This window comes from Syngnathus typhle, linkage group LG4 (genome assembly GCF_033458585.1).
Source record: "Syngnathus typhle isolate RoL2023-S1 ecotype Sweden linkage group LG4, RoL_Styp_1.0, whole genome shotgun sequence".
Taxonomy (NCBI): Eukaryota; Metazoa; Chordata; class Actinopteri; order Syngnathiformes; family Syngnathidae; genus Syngnathus; species Syngnathus typhle.
In genome coordinates this window covers 10,461,215-10,485,630 of record NC_083741.1, presented here as the reverse complement: position 1 = coordinate 10,485,630, position 24,416 = coordinate 10,461,215, and the positions used below count along the sequence as shown (strand labels likewise).

The 24,416-nt window shown below is 41.4% G+C and overlaps 1 protein-coding gene across 2 annotated transcripts in view; it reads right to left on the bottom strand.

Moving 5' to 3' along the window:
- Positions 1 to 572: 572 nt before the first annotated feature.
- The window catches only part of znf609b (zinc finger protein 609b), a 37,833-nt gene continuing 13,989 nt past the window's right edge, over positions 573 to 24,416 (bottom strand). For both annotated transcript variants that reach the window (XM_061275902.1, XM_061275903.1), the window contains exons 2-7: positions 17,872 to 18,097; positions 8,770 to 8,857; positions 6,091 to 8,377; positions 5,336 to 5,705; positions 4,248 to 4,601; positions 573 to 2,804 (exon numbers count right to left, since the gene is read on the bottom strand). In XM_061275902.1, the coding sequence (XP_061131886.1) occupies positions 2,761 to 2,804; positions 4,248 to 4,601; positions 5,336 to 5,705; positions 6,091 to 8,377; positions 8,770 to 8,857; positions 17,872 to 18,097 (3,369 nt within the window). In that variant the 3' untranslated portion in view covers positions 573 to 2,760. The remainder of the gene's footprint in view (positions 2,805 to 4,247; positions 4,602 to 5,335; positions 5,706 to 6,090; positions 8,378 to 8,769; positions 8,858 to 17,871; positions 18,098 to 24,416) is intronic.

The following is a 24,416-nucleotide window of genomic DNA, read 5'->3' as shown; positions in this document are numbered from 1 at the left end:
AAAAACCCCTCAGTATGCCGGGTGTGTTACAACTCCCCAATCCTCTCCTCAGCCTCCCTGGTAATGTCTATTCATGGTTTCTACTGTCCGTGGGGAAGTCAAATCTCAGATTCAGGAGTAGTAGTGTGCTTTTCCTCCTTGCCGTGGGACAGGGGACCAGCTGTACACCCTCAACAGTCAGTCGGATTCAATTCCAGACTTTAGACTGCTCAAAAATCTATTTATTCTGCTTATTTTAGCCATTTGGAAGTCAATATGTGTGTGTTTTGGATCATAGTCCTGCTGCAGAACCCAAGTGCTCTTCAATTTGAAGTCACAATTTGATGGCCAAACATTCTCCTTAAGGATTTAATGTTTGACAGCAGAATTAACGATTCCATTACATCACAGGAAGTCATCCAGGTCCTGAATTAGCAAGGCAGCCCCAGACCAAAACACTCGTTTGACTGTATTATATACTTCTCCGGTAAATGGTAGCACGTGTGGGCGTTTTGACTTTGGAGGTTCCACTGCGTTGGCTACTACAAATAAAGTCAAGAAAGTTGAAGCAAGGGAGCAGTTATCAGGACAGATTGTCTCATAAAAAGATTTATTTTTCCAGCCCAAATTTACAAAGGCAAGTTACAGAGTATTGTATAAAAAAAAAAAAAAAGAACCATGGTAATGTACACTTTTCACAAACTCCTGAAGGGAGGGAGAGAAAGGAGAGGAGGTGGGGGAGGAGGAGAGAGACGGTTCTAAATGTCTTACACAGAAGAAGACGCTGTAAACATCCTTGCAAGCACCTCTGCGGGTACTTTGAGGGGGGTGCTGGGTGAGGGGGTGGGGTGTCTGTACGACACAAATTGGGTCAGGGAGGGACAAACGAGTGAGTGTCTCTGTGTTTCCACACAAGAATGTTCAACTAGGCACCAACTGCTGGCCAATAAATATACTCTGCACCATTGAAACAAAACACAAGAGCCAAGCACTTTCCATTATGTTGAAAGCAAACATGAACTTTTCTGGCTTTTCATACACTTTTAGAATATAGTTTCGATTTTTCACTGGGCATTGCTGACTACCGAGATAAAAGTACTACTCTGTGAGCAAACAAATGCACTTGTCACAACCATTGTTTGATAAAACTATATGTACTGTATATGTATGAAGTCTGCTGGTACTAAAACCTCACTGACTTGAATGACAACATCACAGCTGCCTAGATTACCCTTACAGATTAAATACTAATCGAACACCACCACATTCACCCGATTCAGCCATTCGTCATCTTTAAAAAGCACAGACGTCAAGGAGATGCCGTTTTGATAAATGGTCGAGGGGTGTACTGGCGAAGACCAACAACATGTAGGACCTGCTAGCTGCTGGCTGGGCAACAATGCTAACAAATGCAAATGACTGCAAAAAACAAAAGAAAAAAATAACATCTATTTGGTGTCAACTCCATCCCAGACATGTTCTTCCCACCCACCCGACTGCTCAAAGAAACAGACATTTGAAAGCTGAGGTTTTGGGCGTGACTTGGTTACACCGCAGCACCACTTAAGTGAAACTCAAATACATGAATTGAGAGGACATTGCGGATATATTTAGTATTTACTCATCTTCTCACAATTAGGAGTATGTAAATCAATGTGCCAGAAGTTACATCCCAAATAGCAAATAACCAAAATATCAAGTTTGGACTTGAAGAAACAATAATTTAAAAGAGAATGATAAAGAGATGAATGTGTTCAAGAGTGAAGCCATATCAGTCATAGATGGACACATTGAACGGCAAATCCGCGTCAGAGGGGTTCCGGATATTGATAGAGGATTCAGGTGCCTGCACAAATTCTGGGACTCGTTTTACGTTTATCCGTGGACGGTTGATATTACAGCAGAACATAAAGTTTATGAGGCAAAGTAAACTCGGAGTACCCCGACAAGTGTCGCCATAACTGATGTGGCTTGACTGTGAGGCGAAGCAGCGTTGACACCGGCATTCAAGACATTCAAAGATGACCGTCGCGATTGAAATTTAGTCAGTTGACGAAAGCAAGCATTTATCACGTTTTTTTTGTTTGTTTTGTTTTGTTTCTTTTTAATTAATCTCGGTTGAGGTGTATGAGGTCCCTTCGCAAAAACACGGTGACATCGGTCCCTGAAACATGAACTGAGGATTTGACATGTGGGAAATAATGGTGACGGTGAGGATGAAAACTTCAGTCTCAGGCTTCTAAGTCTCTGAAGAAAGCAAGCAGCAGTTGCCATATTCCCCTTTCCCCAATCAAATAGAACCAAACATTTGTCAAGTTTAGGATATATTGTTGCGTCATGGCATCAAAACGCCAGCGACATAAAGTTGAACGCATCTCAATAAAATTTTCTCTGCAAGTCTTTAATTTAATTCAACTCCCCTTTGCCATCAGTCACCCGACTCCCCCTCCGGATCCTCCACTAGATTCTTCTGTATACGACACACAAAAATAATGTAGTCAAAACAAAATCTTAAAAAGTCCAATAGTCCATTTTTGCATTGTATTTGTTGACAGTGCAAAGACTAGATCATCAGAGGGGAGGCATTTTTTTTTCCCCTGCATGAAGGAGTAGAGTGATGGCTTTGAACTTGGATTAGATCAGCTTTGAGATTCTTTCGACGGGGAAGAAAGACGTCAACAAGCTGCCGACACTCGGGCAGATCGACTAAACACACAGAAACACCATTGAACTGATGTCTTAAAGGAAACACCCGGGAAATCCTTTTCTCATGTGAGCCAGTCACATGAATCTTTGCAGGGTTGAGGTGTGGCGGTCTGGTTTGCCTGTTGAAGACAAACAGCAAAACTCCCATTAATTGGCACATTCATGGCAATGGTCCTGATTTGCTTTTGCAAACATTCAAGGTGGGTTTTGCAGCTGTCCTTCCAAAGCCCATCCACTAGGTGTCAGTGCAGCCTGCCATCTTTTCAGGCTCATTCTTCAACTCTGATACCGTCACCACTGTGATCCACTTGTCCTTAGAAGACCTACTTAAAATGGATGAGCTGAGGGGCTGCACTGAATATTGAATACTCGACAGCAGCAGAGCATAGCAAAGAGTACCAGCAATGAGTCCATTTTCTTTGAGACAAATCCAGGACAAAGAACAAATCTGACAACAGCGTTTCATCAACTGGAAGCCTGATACTCGAGGCTGTGTCAAGTTGTTAGATTTGAAAGAAGTCTGTTGTATTTGAGTCTTTACACGTCTATTTAGTGGTCCTTTCTTTATTTCCATCTTATTGTTCTCCCCTCCGAGAAGGTGAAGGAGGTTGATAAGGTTAGTTGATAAGGACCAACTTGCAGTGATTGAAGTGCTTGTTGCCATTTCGTCAATTCAGGTTTGCCCTTTGAAACCAAGTTGGCTGTCTGGTCTAATTTAACAGTCCGAAGCGGTGGCTTAACTGGTGGGATGGGCCTCAAAAGTGGGTCGCGAACAGCTAGTAAAAAATGAAAGGGGGTGTTTCTCAGTTTACGATGGTTACGGCCACACTGCATTTCAAGGTTACTAAAGAGGCTACGAAGCACAATAATGAATGCCCCATTAGCACCATAATTCATATTTTCATTGATGTGCATTTTACATTCTTGTATTTACTGTAATTAGGACCATAAGGCCACTATGGAAGGCGGATTCTGGCGTGAAATGAGCACCACCTGTACATTGAAACATTTAACATGCATCACACAGTGAAGCTCGTGGAAGTCCTGGATTGCAAAATACTATTAGCAAGACATCAAAACCATTTGAGAAGCAAAATACACAAAATTATTATATATATTACATGTGCACACACACGCACATATACATATATATACACACACACATATATATATATATATGTGCGTGTCTGTGCACATGTAATATCTATAATAATTTTGTATATGTGCGTATATAATTAATTATATGCATGCCTATAATTGAGGAAAGCTTCAGATAGCAAGATAGATCTCTAAACGGTTTTCAAAAGCCGTTCCACTCCTCGGGCATAAGAGTAGATGTGAGTGCCAACTTGCACACGGCAGCAATCAAGGTGACTTACAAAAGAGGGAACGAATGTTGATGACGTATGTAAGTAAACGTGCATATAAATCTGGGGGAAAAAATCATTGTGTCTACTTTTGTTCATTGAGTGTTAAGTTTATATACTAATTATCCACTGAAAGGCCTTGTCATGTAAATAATCGTCAAAGGAAGAAGAACGTGCAAGTGAGGACTGACTGACCTGTGGCGTAGGAAAGATCATACTGCCCTGAGAGCAGGGGGTATCCCAGGTGGTGGTGAGAGGGCATGATCCGCTGAGAAGGCGAGGAGCGCGGCCGATCGACATCTCTTTCGCGATCCCTTTCTCCGCCGGCTCCTCTGTCCTGCTCCCGCTCTCTATCAAGAGATTTGTCCCCTACTGTCGGAGATTTGCTTTTGTATTGGCTGGCGTGTTGATGGAGGATATCTAGAGCTTTGGGGTCTGTAGCCATTTTGTTGACAGTAGGGCTCATGCGGGATTTGTCGTTGGCCTCTTCAGCTCCGGCTATTTTAGTGCCGTATGGAGAGAAAGGATAACCTCCAGGAAGGTAAGAACCTAGATGAATAGGAAGATGGACAGGTTCATTTTGGATTTGCATTCTGCACCTCATCAAAACCTATTGAATAGCATTACAGAAACTCAACCATTGGCTCAAAAATATTCGCTTAGCCGGACGTATGCACACCCCTCAGGACACTTACTAAGGGTAGTGTCGGATGTCAAGGCTAATTCGACCGCGTCGGTTAGCTAGCAACATGTTTTGTCTGTGCAGAAAGAGTGACCTCTACTACACTCAAAGACGGTCGGGTCTGAACCTGACAAGAAACGTTGCCTTCGTGCCAGTGAATAAGCTACATGCCATGCTAAATGACCTAAGATTGACACAGCTAGTGGTTTTAGCATCAAAATGAAGTGCTTAGTGATTAGTGATTGAGCCTGTACCGCCTTAAAGCCGAAGCGTATCCAACTTTGCACAGCAAAGTAACGGACAAATTATTCAATGTCTGGACTGTGGAAGGAACCAGAAACTGCAAATGATTAACTGTACGCTACGCCCTTTGTTAGCCAGGAGTAGCCTTTAAGACTTATAATATCAGGAATGTTTATTTTAACAAGTTTTGATTATGACTGCTTAATAAATATTCTCTAAATTACATTACAATAGACGGATTTACAAAATCTGTACATTTTTTGGCACGCATATTCAATACAGTGTCCTGTAAACTGTAACCCAGCTCACGACTTGTCAGGTAGTGTTAATAATTTTCTCATGAATGTAATTGTCATACCTGGGTAGTTCTGCATCATGACCGAAGGCATGCCCCTGTAACCAGGGTGGTTGGGGTCATAACCTTGTCCATAGGGGTAACCATGCATGTACGGCATGTATCCTTGGTGCTGTACTAGTGGTGATGAAAACTGCAAGTGGGCATTGGTACGAGCGTCTTTGCTCAAGGTCCGATGTTCCTCAGAATGAATTCGAGGGTCAGTCATTTCTTTGCCGTCCTCCTTAGGCCCGCTTTGACAGTCCTTAGGCCTGCACCTTTCTTCCTTTGATTTGCGATCACGCTCCCGTTCTCTGTCCCGTTCATCTTTCCATCGAGATTGTTGTTGCTGGTGTTCAACTTCCGCTTGAGCCTTCTGACTCTCAGGGTATTGCTGGTGGTCAGAAAAGCACAACAAAATGACAACAATAGTTAAAAAAAAAAAAATGCCAAAAGTTAAACAGACTCCTACACAACTAAGGTCTATACGTATACTTTTTGCGGGTTTCCAACGACAAGTGTGTGCACATCTAAGCGGAACAGAAAAACTGAAAACAAAAGACAACCTCTCCTACGTGGAAATATTGCATGTCATATCTCTGCCCTCTATGCACTCATAATCAACCAGTAAAGGTCAATGGCAAACCAGCACAGAAAATGCTTATCAATGAGTTTGTTTGATATATGTCTTTGCAACTTTCAGGCCCTTGTTTTGTGCTTACGACTCAAAACCGAGTGAGGACCTTGCTCTACTTATGATCGTCTTAAATTGTAGTTACCTGTCTGTACCACACAGCCTGCTCCGTACCAGCCTGAGCTCTTGAATCCGGCCCTTGCTTTGAGTCCTCCTTCCCATGGTGCCCCCCTTCTGTCAGCTTCATCTTGAGACCTTCAACTTGCTGGGACTCCGCCTTGATGCTTCCCATGGATTTGGAAGAGACCTCAGAGGGCGAGTCCCTGGATTTGTTGGTGGGCTGCGTCGTCTTTCCAATCTCTGACTGACTCGTTTTGGAGAGGTTTGGCTGCATTGGGTTCTTTTGTTTCCAATCTTCCTTGATGGAAGCTTCTCTTTCTTTCATGGCCATGTCGGACTTTTTCTCAGCGGCACGATGCTGCTCTGCCATTTGTCGCTGACGCTCCTCAAATTGCTGTCTGTAGGCTGGATTGGTATTCATTAAATGGTTGTGGTATGCCTGATCGGAATGATATGCATATGGCGGTACGTAGGCATACTGATTGTAATAAAGTGGTTGCATATACACATTGGATCGTTGTTGAATGACGGAGGGTTGCTGTTGTTGTTGCTGCTGGCCAGGAGCAATGTCAGGTTTGCGATCCTCATGAACCTCAACCTTGGCTTTTTCCTCACCCTGATCCTGGTCATCCTCCCTTTTGATCTTCATCTGACCGTCGGTCCCAGGCGTGCCTGGATTTGGTCCGCCGGGACTGGGGTTGACGTAATTGGGTGAGTAATATGTGTCGTAGCCAGCATAGTATGGGGAATCTTTGTTGGGTGGCGGATTTGGAAAAAGAGCTTTTTTGACACTTTCTCTGAGTGCCTGGTCTTCTGTCCTGTTTTTGACATTCTCTAGTTTGCCTTCACCATCCTCACCAGCATCGGAGATATCCGAGTATGCTGGGCTGTGAGTTTTCACCGATGAGTTGTCAGCACCGTTCTGGTTCATGTGAAGAGGCGTAAGTGGCTGTGGCATTCCACTGCCATCTATGCGACTGGCTACTCCTATGGATGGGCTCGGAGCGTTATCTGTAAAACTGTATATCTTGTCAGCCTCAGCCTTGATGCTTGCCAGTCGACTCTGATGAGGGTCGGAGGACCCATTGAGAAGCCCTTCAGCCTTGTTTCCTTGTTCAGGTACTTCTGTGTACGATGCTTTGCTCTCCTCCAGCTTCCCCCCCTTTCCCATTGACTTGGGGCTGTCAGCTTCCTTGCCGCCGTCCTTTTTCTTCTTGTCTTTCTTCTTCTTGTCTTTTGTGCTACTTGAGGGAGCATCTCCTACGGCAGGGTTTTTTGACTGTGCGCCTTTCATTTGGGGACTCTTGGGGATTCCTTGCAAAATGGGGGTAAGCCCTGGGGAAGAATTCGGGTTTCCTGCAGGGAAAGAGTACATTTGCTGTGTAGCCGAAGCACCGGTGGCAACAGTTCGTGGTGACTTCACATTTCTTGGGCCCATTTTATCGGCCTTTGTGTTAGCTTTTTTGGACTTGTCCGTGCCTCTTTTTTCATCAATGCCATCATTACTGGCCTCGTCCGAAAGACATGCCCCATCGTCACAGCCTTCCATTGGTGTACTGATTTCCGGTTCTGTTTCAGCTATTTTCTTTTTGCTTTGCTTTGAGCAAAACTTCCCAGGTGATGGGGAAGTACTTTGAACATCAAAGTTCCTTCCTTTCGGCGTGACTGAGCGTGCTGGAGAAAATGATCCCTTATGTGAGATGGATGCACCATTACAATTCTCAGGTTCGGGGTGAAGTGTCGAATCTTCTCCATATTCACTGTCCACATCCAATTCCAGCTTCACGTCATCATACGTGTGGGCACGGGCTTGGTGGTACTTGAGACCATTAATGTGCTTATACCTCTTGTTGCAGTTGGGATGAGGGCAATCGATGAGAACAGGTGAAGGACAGCTCCGATCAAGGGGGGGTGCAAGTGGCTCGGTCTTGATAGCAGGAATGAGAAGACCCGATAGACCCGCCCCTCCGCTGTTAGAGTTTGTCCGCATACGTTTGTTGCCTTTGGTGTCCTCTGAGCTGGAATTAGGCTCCATGTCTGATGCAGGTTTGGCCTTCCGTTTTCCAGCTGAGGAGGGACTGGCCTTAATATCCTCTGTGTTGCTATTGGGTGGAGTGCGCCGCTCCGACGGTGTCTGGCTGCCCCTTCGGCCCTTACTGTTAGAAGCGCCGCGTGTTTTGTTGTTGGTGGCGCCTTTGTTATCTGATGAGTTACTGTTCTCGTTGATCGGAGTGTTGCTGTTTGGCCTCATCCGTTTACCTCGGCCACGGCCATTCCTCATTTCCAGGTCACTTGTAGGGGATTCACAAAATCTGAAACCAGGCGAAGGTATTATTTGTTGTATCATTGTTAATATTTGTGAGAAATCATTCACACCAGTGTCTTCACATTCATCAATATTATTAATGATTGAAAATCCAATTAATTCAAGTTATTTGAATAAATGTATGCATTGAAGAACAATAATCTATAAAAAACAGAGCACCCTACTTGGGCCATGGAGACTACTCCATGTTCTCAGCAACAAATATTTTCTCTTTTACCGTAGAAAAGATGCACTGACTCATCCACATACAAACGCAAATACTTAGATCCCTCGACATACAACAGACTGTATGAGAGAAATTTGCGTACACCAGTCAAAGGTCATTAATATAAAAACGCAGATATAAATAGGCACATTAAACAGTCAAATATTTCTTACCGAGGTGGAGCCCAGTCATGCCGTGTACAGTCCAAAAGTGTACCCACATACGTCTTGTTTCTCCAAGTAACATTTACCACCAACATCCCTGTGAGAAAACGATAAATATTTCAATAATGAATATCACAGCCGCAATTTGTGCACGTAGGAAAATGCTCTTAAATCAATGTATGGATCTGTTAGCAGAGGGGGTTTAAAAGAGGTTTTCAAGAAAGTCACATGAGCCAGAACCCTTTCCTAATACTGTAATGGTTCGGGGAGTGATTTATGGCTAAATCTTCTAAATTACTTGACAGGAGGTCCCTCTGGGAATGATCAGACTCGGGTTACCAGGGAAAATGCACTCAGCACATTTCCCATTCAAATAAACTATCTTGCAGTCCAGGACATTTCCCTGCAGAGTCATTATTTATCATTTTTGACATTCCTCTATCCTACCTTATTGGAAAGAATATGACTTTGTTCTGAAATCCTCCATGAAGTTAGATAAGCTCTTGGGTTTAATAAATGTGGTGTGATCAGTTTAATTTAACTGGAGGTGCCTAAGTGTGCAAGAAAAGCAAAGTGACTTCATTGGTATTGCAGCACATTCTGTCACTTCTGTGCCGCTATTTGACATGTGTGATTTTGGTATCACTCAGCTTGAGTGACACAATCTCACCTATACTGAGTTGGATATCTGACCCTGCATTTCAAATCTAAACTTAGTTCTGCGAGATTCACTTCTACATGCTATTCCCCCCGAGATATGTTGAAGCAAGTACTTTTAATCGGGCAACACTTTTCAAGTCTATGAAACATTACATAATGTAATAGTTAAAAACACACTTAATTGGGGGCTTGCTTGGATTGTACGTCATCCGACAAGCAGCTTCAGATGATTAGCTGCAACCATGTTGCTAAATAACATTCTAACATCACTCTCATCACCATCCCCCCTTGGCTTTGCTGTGCTGGTGACCTCAGTTTGCCACTTCAGCACTGCGGAGAAACTATGGGCTGCAGTGAGCTAACTTATCTAATGGCACAGGAATGCTGGCTGGCAGCTTCCATCCCTCAGAGCATTTTATTCACTGAGGAAACCTCTCATGCTCACCTCATTTTTCTCTCTCTTTCATAATCACTTTTTTTCAAACTTCTAACCATTCTCCACTCACAATATTTTCCCCTCCAACACATGGGTCATACTGATGACTCCCCGTGTGGACTTCTGTCAGTAATAATAATCCTGGCACAAATTGTTAAACAAGTCAATATTTGCCTCTTAATCTGCACTGGTATTTCTGCTAATACGTTCCTGATTTTCCTTTGTTTTTTGGAGCCCAGCTAGTATGTGATGAGGTCTCCGTGCAGTGGGAAGTAGTTTTGACTGGGTCTTACATCTGCTTTAAGGTAATAATAGTGTCTCACATCTCAACAGAATGCGACCAATTTTACTACTGATACCTCAGAGCTTTTGAGATTGCCTCACCGTTAAAATGATCCATGCTTTGATATCATCCTCCTCCTCCTCTGCTACATTAGTAGGAAGCAGGGTTGAAAGGTTTTTCCTTTTTTCAACTGTGATAATTAGCACTCCCACATTATTAAGTCTCTAACTGTCATAGAAAGTCAACCTGCACAACCAGCAGCCATGTACACGGAATGCTGGTCCCGGTTCAAACCGGAAGTCACTCACCTAATTCACGCAAAGACTCGTGGTATAGGAAAAATGTGCATATCAAGCGTGCACCACATTTGCACCAACAGTACAGTTATGATCTTTTTTTTTTCCATTTATGTTGTTAAGGGTCGGCAAAATATGAAGTTGCTACATCCCACTTCACAAGATCCAGTCACTGGGGTAAAGTGGGAGTACTGTGGTACAACAATACCGCTGTACATTGGTAAATCGAAAATTGCTGCCTACATATTAAAATAATACAAGATTGGAATGATGTCAAGAGATTTTTGTAGTAAAACTATTGCTACAAAACAACATTTGTAAATTGTTTGTACTGTCAGACCCAGTTACTGATACTCAATCTTGATCTGAGGACTTTCCAGGATATATACTATGTGATAAATACAGGTATCCAAATTGGAAGATTCATCGAAGTCATAATGTGGACACTTTCTTTCTTTTGTTTCTTTGCATCAGACATTTCCCGTGAAGGGAACCTGCATAGAATCACACCTACTGTACACTGTCTCAACAAATGTTTGTGTTCAGAAATGTGTAATCTTGCTGGGTGGTGACAGCGGGTGAGCCATATGTTGTTCTTTCCTTGTTTGTTTTTTTCCTTTTTTATACTGATTCTGGAAAATATTTAAAATTCCAAGCATTTGCATTACAGGCAAACCTCTGAAGTTCAAACAAACGTGATGATTTCATAAAAGCATCACCATCCATCCATCAGTCAGTCCGTTCATCCATCTATCCATCCGTTCATCCACACTAGACTCAACACGAGACACGACTTTTAAACATACTGTGGCTGAAAATCTCTTTCACGTCATTGAAACACGCTGTTTTCAGGAAATATACAATATTAATGATGTAGCTTGTGATTTATTATACTGCTTCTATAAACAGCAGAGTTGTTTTTATTGTCTGAGGGGACTCAAAATGTATTTATCCACCTATTTACATGTGTGGACACTACTACTACTAAAATGTTAATTACATTGTAGGGAAGTGAGCTTTAAGTCGCACACAATGTTTTATGGTATAGTCAACCGTTCATGTGCAAGTGGCATTTATTTTGAAAGAAAGTTAATCACGTTGTTTTGACTCAGCGCTTTCAATCTTTTTTCAAAAATCCATATCCATACATGTATTCACAAAGGCACAGAACTGGATACATATTAGGTCAGTGCCAGAACGTATCAAACCAAAAATGTCATCTTAATTTGCTATTACAATTTTAATAGTGTCAGAATTTAGGGCATTGTATAATCTGTCAAAACATGAATCAATCACCCAAAAGCAAAACTGACAAGAACAATTCATACAGAGGTTTATTGCAGACATTTTAATTACTCGATGCACTTATGACTATTTTTTTCCTCTATGCTTTGAGGTGAAGAAAAGGATTGGAAAGATTTAGAGCAAAAAAAAAAAAAAAAACCTGATCCCCTGCACACTGGCCCACTTAATGACATCCTCATTAGGGTCAGCCAGGACAGCTCAGTGAAGTCTGCAATAATGAGAGAAATTGGCCTGTAATTTCACCAATCATTTCCATTCTGTGCTGTTGAGCAACACATGGCAGCCTCTGTGAGGCCCCAGAGTCTATTGCGTACTTGTATGGGATTACGTGAAAAAGAGGGTAATGGGAGAGGAAATTTTCAGTCAAGAGTATTTTGGGCAGCTGCATGGGTGAACGGCCATTCCCGTCATAACCTCTTGTCCGTTTAAAAACTTTCCCTAAGGTTGCAGAGGACAACTAAAAGGTCCTCTGCATTTCAAGTTTTAAGGGGGTGCATGTTCACTGGCTGACCTTTTCTTTGCACAGTGGGGGATTCACGAGGATTAATGAGTGCCCTTGTTCAAATTTTGATTTAATATTAGAACATTGCAATCTGATTTAATACCTCTCCACATTGGAGGAAATTGTGTTTGAATTGAAGGTTTGTTTATGTGCAGACTGAGGACCACATGTAAGTATTTATAATTTCCAAACATAGAATATTAAGTGCAAACAAGAGGACGAGTCCCGGGAATCATTGTATAGAGCAAAAAATGTAAACACAGCTGGTGTGCTGCCATGAGAACGCCGCTAAATCAAGCATTTGAGATACTAGTATTACAAATGTATCACTTCATTGACGTTTTCATTTTAAAACGTATTTCCCCCCTCTGTGCTTCTGTGTATAATATATCAAATGAAGCAGAACTTCCCAATCATCCTGACCAGAAGTGTCACAAAGCAAAAGAAAAAGCAATCAAGGGCCGATAAGAAACCAATATTTGAATGTTAATAACCTGACTAGCTGAAAGTATTAGCTAAAAGGATCAATTCGTCATCCAGCGACATCTAAGGTTTTATTTTTAAGACCACAGCTTTCATAGGGACTCCATCTGGGCCCCATCTGAAATGTTTGCAGGCTACAATCTGGCTCATAGGATATAAAATGTGAAGTTGCTCGCACTGACAGGATTGACAGCTTGTGAGAAGGTCAATTTTACCAAGAAGAAAGGAGTATTAGTATGCTTTGCACTTCTGGAACATTATCAGCCATATACAGCTGCTGATGGATGGAAAATTTCATCACAATCTGCTTATTTTTTATGTTGCTGCATTGAAAATAGCAAGCATACATGCCAGGACCTTTGTCTAAATCGGAATGTGATAACACACGCACAGTTATTCTTGAAAAGAATTTGTAGACGGAGAGGAGTTTTTGGTCTGTTTGTTTTTTGTGTCACCTGGGAAAGTCTATAACCATTTTGTTTAAACAAACCCTCTTGGTGTTTTCCTTTAAGGAGATGGTGCTGAGATTAAGAGACAGTTCTGCCAAAGACACGTTGCTCAAGCATGCGTTGACATGTATATAGCAAACATGATATCTTATGACAAACACTGGGAAGGACTACAATTCCTTCAGGGGTAAGATTGATGTTTTCAAGGTTATTTACGTGCTTGGAAAAAGAGAGTTCCTGGCCAATTTGAGTAAGAAGTAACTCTCCATGGCCTTACTCTTGTAACACAATCCAAAGACTAAATTTATGACTGAAGTATATCAAGACTGCCGATTTCTCAAAAGATCCTTCAGAGTAATCTAGAAAACATTTTAAACTTGTGTTAGAATTTCCCCTGAAAATTGATGACATGGACTTTTTGCAGTGATGAGAAAAACTATTGGCTGAGAAAACAGGAACCAGACGAACTGATTGGGGGGGGCAAGTATTGCCACACGTTTGTCATATAAATCATTCAATCGATGCAACAAAAAAAAACACTATTCGAAAGCGAGTTTATTTAACAAAATTGTTCAAGTGCAGACCATGTTCGGCTGACACAGCAGAACCAGAGGTTACTAACAGGTGGCCTTTGCAACAGCATTAAATCGTTGCCTGCAAGTGTCTGTCAGCCACATTTTGTCGACCACTTGATTCGCTTTGGTTTAATAGTCGATACTGTGCCACTTGGAGCAGCAATTCCTGATGTGGGTTGTGTTTCCACCATAGGGTGTATATTCAAGATGATGCAACACATTCACAGCGACACAGTGGTGTATACCCCAACAATTAATCAATCAAATAGAAGAAACAGCACGGTGCACAGTCTTTTGTGCAGACATATTCTGTAAACAAAGGAACCAACTGCTTTGATTGCATCCCTTTTCCAATCCACTGCCTTTTTCAAGTTGGATCATATTGCGCTATTAGTGTCCAAACACTGGGGTGCAGAAAAGTGGGACTGACTTTTACTATATTTAGACAACATGGGGAATGGGGAAATTTTCCTCTACAGTTTAAATGCAATAAACATGCACTGAACTGAACCATAGACTACTTGGTGGAAACATAGTTGACTCCCTAATTTCCACACTCTAAGAGGATTCAGGTAAGTAAAACAAAGGCAACTAATTCAAACTGTTTTAATACTTTCACAATGACCTCTCTTTCCCTGAAATGCCAAATAGGTTTGAACCCATATACTCAAAGTTCTGCTCCTCGTGCTCCAAATATGTAATGGATAAATACATAAATACATAAATACATTCATGAGACAAACACTGATCACAAGCAGCCCATATTTTTTTTCAATTAGGGATCTTAAGAATCTGTGGGGCCTGCTTTGGTGACCGCCTGCCGTGAAATACGTGTATGTGTGTGCGTGTGTGTGTGTGTTGGGGCTTCGGGGGAAGGGGTGAGGTGCACTGGCAGTGAGCAGGACTATTTGGCCAAAGAGGCCCCTCTGTGTTCCTTCTAGCCTAGAGCAGGAGCCAGTGCATTCTGGGCTGTATTTCAAGAGCAATAAACCTCTCCAGCACTTTAGAGATGACATTTGGAGGTATCAGCATGCTAAGCCTGGGAGGGGTTGGCCCATCGCTATGCTGACATGACCCTGGGAGCTGCCACTGCCTCCTCTGTGCTGAAGGGATTTGTGTCAGTACTGGGCCTCAAAATACCATGGCTATGACCCCCTACCCCCACAGCCTCCCCTTCTCCTGTCTACGCTTCACTTGCCACCAGACTGACTCAACAGCACACATTTGCTTTTCCTCTCTTCTAATGACCCATTTTCCTCCATCATCACCCGAGAAAAGGAGTCTGATTGTATTTAGTTCAGTGATCTGGAGCGGTAATCCACATAGCTGGTGAAAATCTATAAACCACAACCATTCCGTAGTGTCATTCCAGTCAAAACTGAATGAGCTGCTCCATCTTTGTTCAAATAACAGAGGACAATAGATTTTGCCTTATCAACCGAGATTCTTGTCATCAGCGTCCAAAGGCCAAGCAAGCTTCTGTGATTGCTTTTTGTTTGCAGCTTGCCGCTTGTTCATCCATTTCTTTCTCTTACACAGAGTGAGTTCTGTGACACTCGGCAATTACTAGAGTCTGTTGTTCATTTACTCCCACAAGGCTGAAAGCAGCTGTTAGCTGGCACGTTAAATGCTATGCACACGCACACGCATGGTACATGCTAAAACAGCTTTGTGTGAGCCTTGTCATGCAGAGGCAAATGGGATTGCTCACCACCACCCTCTACTAATCAGGATGGCCCCTATTACATTTTTCAGATGTTTCTTGCTTAACTCTTTTTTCCCTATGTTCAGATGCCTCAAAATGAGAGGAATTTGTTTTCATGAATCTCTTCAGCCACGTTTCCACCAAGTGGCAGCGTTTGGTTTGGTTCGTCAACTACCCTGATCAGGCTTGTGTTTCCATCGTTGTGTTTGTTGGCGGGATGTGGTAGCTGCGTCGGTGGCATAAATAGCGCGAAATCATGGCAACACATAATTTGATTAGTTAAAACAACAAAAACATAAATGCGACATGAAGCAGTGCCGCGTGGTGATCGTCTCAGTGACATGTGACACCAGGGTGTAAAATCTTCTCCGATACAATCCACTGCTTTTAAATTTTCTTAACTTTACACATTTACGTTCCCTTGTAATGTAAGTGCCAACTCTGTTAAGCAATACAATGACAACAATGAATCAAACCACACAACAAACTATCCTGTACTACTGCAACTTGTACCCCAACGAAAGGATGATGAAAAATAGGACGATAAAGATAGAATGGTGTCAAAAAGGGTTAGAAAGATCGTGATGGTTTCTACCACCTGGCTTGCACCTGCACAGTGCCCTTATCCTGCCAAGCCCCTTTCAACAGCAACATCTACAGTAGTTTCCCACCATAACATTTAAAAACCACTTCAAGTATTCCCCCATGCCACTCAACAGACTAATCCACAGCCTGTTTTAGCCAAAATAGCAGTTTCAAGAGAGTGCAGGCAAAGGACAAACTTAAAGTAGGGAGGGAAAGGGGGGGCACGTCAAGAAAAGGTGGGGGCAGTCACATGGCGAGAGGCAAAGAATAAGCAAAGACAAATGGAGTGCTGCGGTTGGCTCTGAGCCATGTTTGTGTCACTAACAGAAGTCGCCTTGTGTAACTCCCACCCCTGCCGCAGGCCCTCGCCTGGCTCGCTCTCAGTTCTCATGAAGAACAGTCAAAGGGTGAATGGCAGGATACTTGGTGGCAGAAAAGAAAAAGGATATGTCAAGACAGCTTTGGGCTGGAAGAAAAATCTCAAGTGGTAAAGGACTAATCTTTGGACTTCATTACGCAGAATGATCTTTTGATAACTTATGTGAGGGTACTCGCTGGCCATTTGAAGGAGGGATCTACAAGATTTTAACCAAGGAGACAATATATATTTTTAAAATGTTCTTATAATAGTATAAAAATTATTATAGTATTATAGTCTAAGTATTATAAAATTTTGTTTAAGCTATATGTTTTTGAGGAATACATTCATCGACAATACAAGAAGAAAACGTTTGATAAAAAGCAGCAATCTGAATAAGTCCATATCACATCGTTTATGTTATGAAGGGCCTCTCAAATACAAATTAAGGACCAAAAGTTCTTTTGCTTCACACGTCCACACTTAAACTGTACCGCACTTATTCAATGTTTATTCAGGATTTGTTTGCTTTCTGAAGTAATTCTAACAACAGTTTGCATCTTTGGTCCATATGATATTTGAGTTGAACTGATCCAAATGGCATTCGACTTCATTAAAAGACCCAATTCTTACAGCTAGCTCTCTGTCCGACTGTTTCACACTTGGTGTGTTCACACTTGATCAAACAAACCACATTCAGAGAAATTGAAACCAAAATCATTATAAAGTTGTCAAATGTGAGCCGACTATTAGTAAAACACTGAAAACAAGAACTGTGAGCAATATGCAACATCCAACATCAGTGTCTGACCTCACAAATGTTCTCCTTTATGACTAAACCAAATTTCCCACTGAAAGACTCCAAAACCTTGTGAAAAGCCTTCCAAAAACAGTAAAAAATGTTTATGGCTAAAAAGGGATTTTTTCCACATCCTGCCATCACACCATTGTTTTTATAGTAAAGCAACTGAAATTCTGGTTATTAGCTAGTGATTTTGAATTTGTGTACCAGTGGGAGCCATGGGGTAGCCTGCAATGGTTTTGTTTTGTGCTACGCCTGCAATGATTTTGTTTTTTTGTTTTTTTTGCTTTTAACACACAACTTGAAGCCACTATATTGTGACAGGAACATAAAAGTCTGCTGAGTGGCTGAGCCAAACCAAACTGAGCAGGCCAGTATTTGCAGAGAAAAACACTGACAGTCACAGCTCTGGTTTTATGGCTAGTGTGAATCCCAGGCTCATTTTTCAACAGACTGGCTTGCACGTGAAACAGAGCATTGTTCCAAGTCTCTGGATTTCAACGGTTCACAGCTGCAAAATATGGCATTGTTTTATTTTCTACTCACCAAAATTATTTTGATCAAGGTTTTTCAAACATTTGCACCACTCAGATACGTAGCTTTTTCACTCCATATCACACTAAACAGATGCCCCCCCCCCCCCATCATGACAAAGTAAAATAGTGCACTCACCATCTTCAGTTTCTTGCCACACAATGCCTTCGAGATTGACACTTGTGCCGGGTTCGCAGGGTCCTAAGCACTCGGGTTCCGTGGATAGGGCCACATCGGATGTGTTCACTGCTACTGAACGTGTGCGCACCATTATCTGTTCACATGGCGAGGCAATCTCACTGTTGCCTACTGCAGCCAAAAGATGAAGCGGGGGAGGGACTGGTGTTGAGACAGGAGATTCCATCTGCAAGGAAAAATTGGACATTTAGAGAGACCAGGAAACCGTGAAAGAATCCCCAACCATTATGTAAACACATACAAAGATTCTCCTCAGATAGATTCAAGGAATGCCAGTTACCGGATGTGAAAATTGTGCACGGATTATCCTGTGGTATGTCTGTCCCCGGTGAGACTACCTCGCTTACTAATAAGTCAGCAATATCAGCGTACTGTCTTATTTCTTCATATTCTGAGAACTGAAGAGCAGAAAGAAGAGGCTGAGAGGGGCATGCGAATCGTCTGCCTTTGTAATGCAGGTTTGGTCCAACATGCCTTCTCGCGGTTTTCCTCCCTTACACTCCACACAGGCAAGTGTGACCCATGCCGCCAGTCATCTCGCAGAGGGATCGCTCATTAAATCCCTCACTTAAAAAGCTAGTTGTGATAACGGTGCTGGGTGCATTGGGTCAGGAATTGATTCCACCTGCTCTGACACTGTGACAGCAATGAAGAGACAGTCGGCCTACATGGAGGAAGAAAACGACAGGAAGGGAGGAGCGAGCCATCAGGGAGCAACCGATGAAGTGCACTGCACGCTAGACAAGTGTGTGGGTGGAAGGAAGGAAGAAAGTGAGACAGGAAGACTAGTGGTGATTAAACAGCTACAGTGACAGAAGGCGAGTGATGCACTGATAACGGGCATCAGTACTTACTTTTGGGCACTTGCCTATACTACTATATAATAGGGATGGAACAAAGTATTATTTCTATTATTGATTATTTTTGTTGATCAATTGATAAATTGGATGGAGGAAAAAACAGATGTTTACATTTACGTTCCTTAATAAAGCAGGACATTTTTTCAAATTGACAACAAAAATCAATCATAATTCAGTTAGTGGTTTGGTTCGTAACATACCAGATCAAAATGTTGATCATTGTTTCCTAAAGTAAAAACAAGTTTTATTTTGAATCAACACAAAATCACAAACTGGATAATATTTACAGTTAAGAGGCTGAAACAATTTTTAATTAAAAAACGATGTAAACAATTAATCGATTATTAAAAATGTTCAATTAATTCTATAATCCACTCGATGTTGATTAATTTTCGCGGGCACGCACGCAGACGCGCACATACATATATAGTACATAGATAAATGGCAATCTAATTTCTTACGCCTGGCTCACTAAAGCTCCGCCTACCTTCGCAGTACTCATATGTTTATGGAGAAACTCGAGATGTTTTGACAAAAACAACAATGGTTGTCTCATCTTGATTAACACAAAAAGAAAAAACAACTGCTTGACACAGGCTACATACTTGTTATACAAGTGTGGATTACCCTCAAAGTAATGGTGAATTAATGTGTGCAGCCTGACAAAGCCTAATGACATCTTAATCACTGTGTATCAGTTTCTGATTCATAATGTGGTGAACTGAGTTGATGAGACAAGAAATTCTGCATGATCGCTCTGTGGGCCTTGTGCACAAAACAGAATAAAACAATCTTTCTTTAAAATCAAAGAGAGTGTTGTCAACATTAATCCTGAGAGAGACTGTCCAGCCGTCAGTTTCAAACAATTCTGAGTGGACCGAAATGTCTCCATGTAGATGTGAAAGCCAGTTAAAGAAAATGCTTTATTTACATTGGTGCTGCTGACAGTAGCCAACAAGTTATTAAATTAAGCTGATAAGGCCACGTAGCTTTGGAAGTTTGTTTTTCCTTATTCAATAAGATTAATTAAAGATTTGCATGTCTACTTGGGTGCATTTTGTATGATATTTACATTTGTTTGTTGAAGTCAGAAGAGATAACAAATAGCGAATAGTTCATCATGGCGCAATAGTTTCACTTATGCATTTTACAGATTTTGTTCACAGCTCTTGTGTTAATGTTAACGCAGGGATTAAAAAAACCTCGAAAAGTGAAGATATTCTCCCTTTTCACAAGACTTGACACATGGATTTTATGACTTCTCCAAACCATAATGCTCGAGTTTCACACCGTTTTCTTCACTGAAACCCAAAACAGCAGTCTCTTGAGAGACTCACAGTGACAAGAGTAATGTTTAACTGACCTACAAAGAGCCAATGAACTCTGGGTTAGTGCAGTGCATACCACAAAGTGTTGAAAAAGGAACATGGTAGAACTCTCAAGATTTACTATAACTGTATTTCTGTGAAGACTATGACATGTGAGTATGGGTTACAAAACAAATATCTCTGGATTGTAATTTGTCCACTGAATACTGGAGCAATGAAGTAAAGCCTACTAACTACTGCACGGCCTATTAATTGGCCGATTTTAGTCATTCTAATATGGTAAAACTCCTTAGCAAATTTTCCAATGTTTGTTTTTCCCTTCATGTACCCTAACCATTTACAAGTTTATATACACAGATAATGGGACCCATTCATTATCTGAACCGCTCATCCTCACGAGTATCGCGAGCGCGCTGGAGCCTAGTCCAACAGTGGAGCCATGGTTGCCAGATCCACGCATCATCGGTCACTCGGGGCTTCTTGTTTTGATAAAGTGCTTGTAAATGTTGGCAGTCGTAAGTTAAGGTTTTTCTTTGCTTGTTCCAAAAGTAGAGCCGCTATTTTGCGTGGAGTCTACGGTGAATGTGAGCAAGCTGAAAGCAAAGGCGTCTTTTGTAACGCAAATATTGCTAGTTGCGTTAGATGGCTGTTAACGTAGAAAAGTACACCTTCAGACTTGGACTTGTACTTATGTAATTTATAAAGGAAAGATTTAACTTGACATGCATTCGAACATCTGAGCGCATTCTGACATGAATGAATGTTACTGTTATGAAACAAACTGCAAACTACTAACTTATCTTAATTCAATTTTAGAAACAGAACATTTTAGCTGCGTAAAAGACAATAATAATAATAATAAAAGAAGCGTGTTTAAATTCTAACAGAGGTGACCATTTTATTTACAGTAGATTAGGATTCTATGCTGTAATCGTAGATATCACTCTTTGCCCATTCCACTTCCTCAAAGTTTAAGATCAGGGGATGTTTTGAGAATAATTGTCAATTTTTGCACGTTGTCCGGAATGCTGTTAGCTACCTAAATGTTGGCCGAGATGTACCAGAGTCAAATCCCTTGTTTGGCATGCTCAAACTTGGCATATAAAGATTGATTCTGATTCTGATTCTGATTCTGAAAATACAGAACCAGTACAGCATCTGACAATGCCACCACAACTATGCTGTCAAGCCACCACCATAAGACTTAACGCAGGACCCTGTTTTGACAATGTTTCTCATTGAATACCAAGAGAAACTTTGTTTAAACACTGAACTAATTCTGTACATTGTGTGGAAAATAAAGCATTTCTCGTTGGTGTAATGCATGTATAAAGATATTTACAATGACTTTTAGTATAGTACAATAAACATGAAGGCTTTCTTTATGCTCATCTCATAAGACATCCTTTTAGAGATTATGTAAGGCTACTCCTGTGAAGCCATCTGCAAATGCTAATAAAAGAACAGACGTGAGCCAAAAGGTATCTCTTATAGCCATGAGCAAGATGGGAAGTATATGTGATGTCGAGCTTGTGTCTGAGTGTGAGTGTGCGTACAATTCCTTCGACTGTTAGAACATTTTGGCTATTAATTATATACAAAAACACTCATCTGACTCGACAGGCCACAACGGCAAGCACAAATAGGATTAGTAAATCATATATTTAAGTGAGCTGAGATTCACAAATAAGCCATCTATTATAATAAAAATAATTAGCCGTGGCTGGTTTTGCGGTTCACATGGGAGACTTTTCATGCAGCGAACACTCAATGCCCCATTTACAAGGGATTTGCAATTCACTGCCGACCAGTCGAGGGTTTAAGCTCCCTTTCCCCAACTCCCAAGTTTGCAGTACAAAAAAATGGATGGCAATAATTAACTGCTATATAGCCGATAAGTAACGTTTGTTACAGTGATATGTGTGGACAATAAACCATACTTGCAGTCATTCCGTCTCTGTGTAGTTATTTTATCTGTCATCTAGCACTATTTTTGCTGTCATGTGTGCAATAAACACTCACACCTGGCAGTTCTGGCCATGATGTGTATGTAGGTGACAATAGCCTGGAGTTTATGTTGGTTGAGGAGGCAATCCTAACTGAAGCTTCTGGGCTATGTTGTTTTGTATAACAAGAACATGTGAAAGCCTGAGTAATCCTGTCGCTGCCAACAGAGTTAAATACGGAGTATAAAAATAGCAATGTTGTCGTCAAGAGTGCACGCAAATGCCATTGAAAAAATGGTGTTTGGTGCAGTTGCACCGATAAGTGTTTCCCCTTAATGGTTCACTGACTTTTTGAATTTTTATCCAATCTGATTTGAACACGTGGGGGGAAAAAAACTTTCTAAATTCTAAATGCATTTTCCAGCACTACCATTTTCAAATGTCCACCCATACTATGATGCTTAGTAAGGTTTACATAACAAGGAATACTGTAAGGCACTCGGTGTTCACTTGTCAAATTTGCGCCCGGTCTGTGTATTATTCCTGCCCCGGGCCCAACTTTGAACGAGCTTTCCTGCCCCGGGCCCGATTTTGCACGAACTTAAATAACAGTCAAGCAGGGAGAGTTAATCATTTGGTGAAAGTCAAATGGATCTTTACATTGCATTGCATTCATACTGCTTTTTTTTTTTACACCTGCGCTATTGCATAAACGACATGGGAGGCAAAAGTCTATGTGATTAACTGTCCAACATTTGGCAGGTGGTTTGGTATACTTTCCACTTGCCCTGGTTCAACATGACCTTACCGACCTAATTTCTTCCTCTTCCTGGCTCAGCATGCTGCCTGGAAGCGATGCCTGGCATTGTTTGTAAAATAAAAGTGGGAGGGGGGTTGGGTTTTAAGTGCATTAGAGTGGGTAGAGTTGGAAGCTTTGCTGGTAACCTAAACAGAGTTTATCGTGTATTTACTGGTAAACACAACACTGAAAGCCAGTGAAACAAACTGCAAACTACTAACTTGCGTTAATGCAGTTTTAGACACAAAACATTTTAGCTGCGTAAAAGACAAGAATAATAATAAAAGAAGCGTGTTTAAATTCTAACAGAGGTGACCATTTTATTTACAGAAGATTAGGATGCGGTATTTGTAGATATCACTCTTTGCCCATTCCTCTTCCTCAAATCCTGACCACAGTTTGGTCGAAAATAACAATGAGCTACATTCTTGTCAAGGTCATGCACTCACGTCAAACATGGAGGGAGGCTATGCTGAGAGAAGAAATCCAGATAAACTGAGCTGAGCCCACAAGGATTTCTTTGTCAGCTCGCTCTGCAGCCCTAACTGTTATCTAACAGCAAAGGGAAACCAGACAAGAAACTGAGAGGCTGTCATCATTGACACCTCCTGACACCAACAAGTTAAACGGATTTCTTCTTGGATCAGTTTGGGAGATCAGACTGCAGTGAAAACAAACCAAATGAGTCATTCATGAATCGCCATTGTTTACCTTGACAAAAGCCGTGGCCCTAAACTAAATTAACAAGCTCTAGGCAGATCACGTAAACAACAAAGGCGGCTCTTTCGGGGAAAAAAACATACAAAATCTTCCTCGGTTGAACTCCAAAGCTTATTTTAAAAGATTAAGATAATTAGTTTCAACAAAACAATAACCACGCTTGGAGATTCTTCGGGGAATTCCCACAATTCCATTTTATTTAGATATACTCAGAACCTTTCCTTTGTGTTTAGTAACTTCTCCAAACAGCAAGTCCAATGATAAAACACAATGCAGAACTACTTGATCCCCCTAAGGAGTAGTTATGTCAAGGAAATGGGAGCTATGTTGGTCCTACTGTCTCTTGAGACTTTCCAAAAGTGACCATGCTCACTCGTGATGGATACAACCAATAGAGCAGCTGTTTTGAGTGCTGCTATTTTATTGCAGCTTGAGGTGTGTTATCTGTGACCATGACAACAAAGTAATTTCAGAATCGCATGCGGCACTAAGAACGCATGCCATTTTTCATGTATTGACCCTCTTGAAAACGTAATTATCGGCCCTACTTTAAATAACAGATAGTGTAGTGCTGCAATAGTTCACGGTAACACTTTAACCAAGCACTGTCATTGCTCAACCACCTGTAACGTATGATGGATGATCTTATTGAATTTAAGCAGTTCTGGGAAACCAAAAACAGGTTTAAAATTGTTGTCAGCATCAGGTTTCTGATGTAGACATCTCTTTTAGGCTTGGACTGACTTGAGTATAAGTGACATGTTCTTCTGTTAAAGTCTCCATTGGAGAGTATCAAATGCATCAAAAAGGCACTTCAAATGGTTTGCAACTA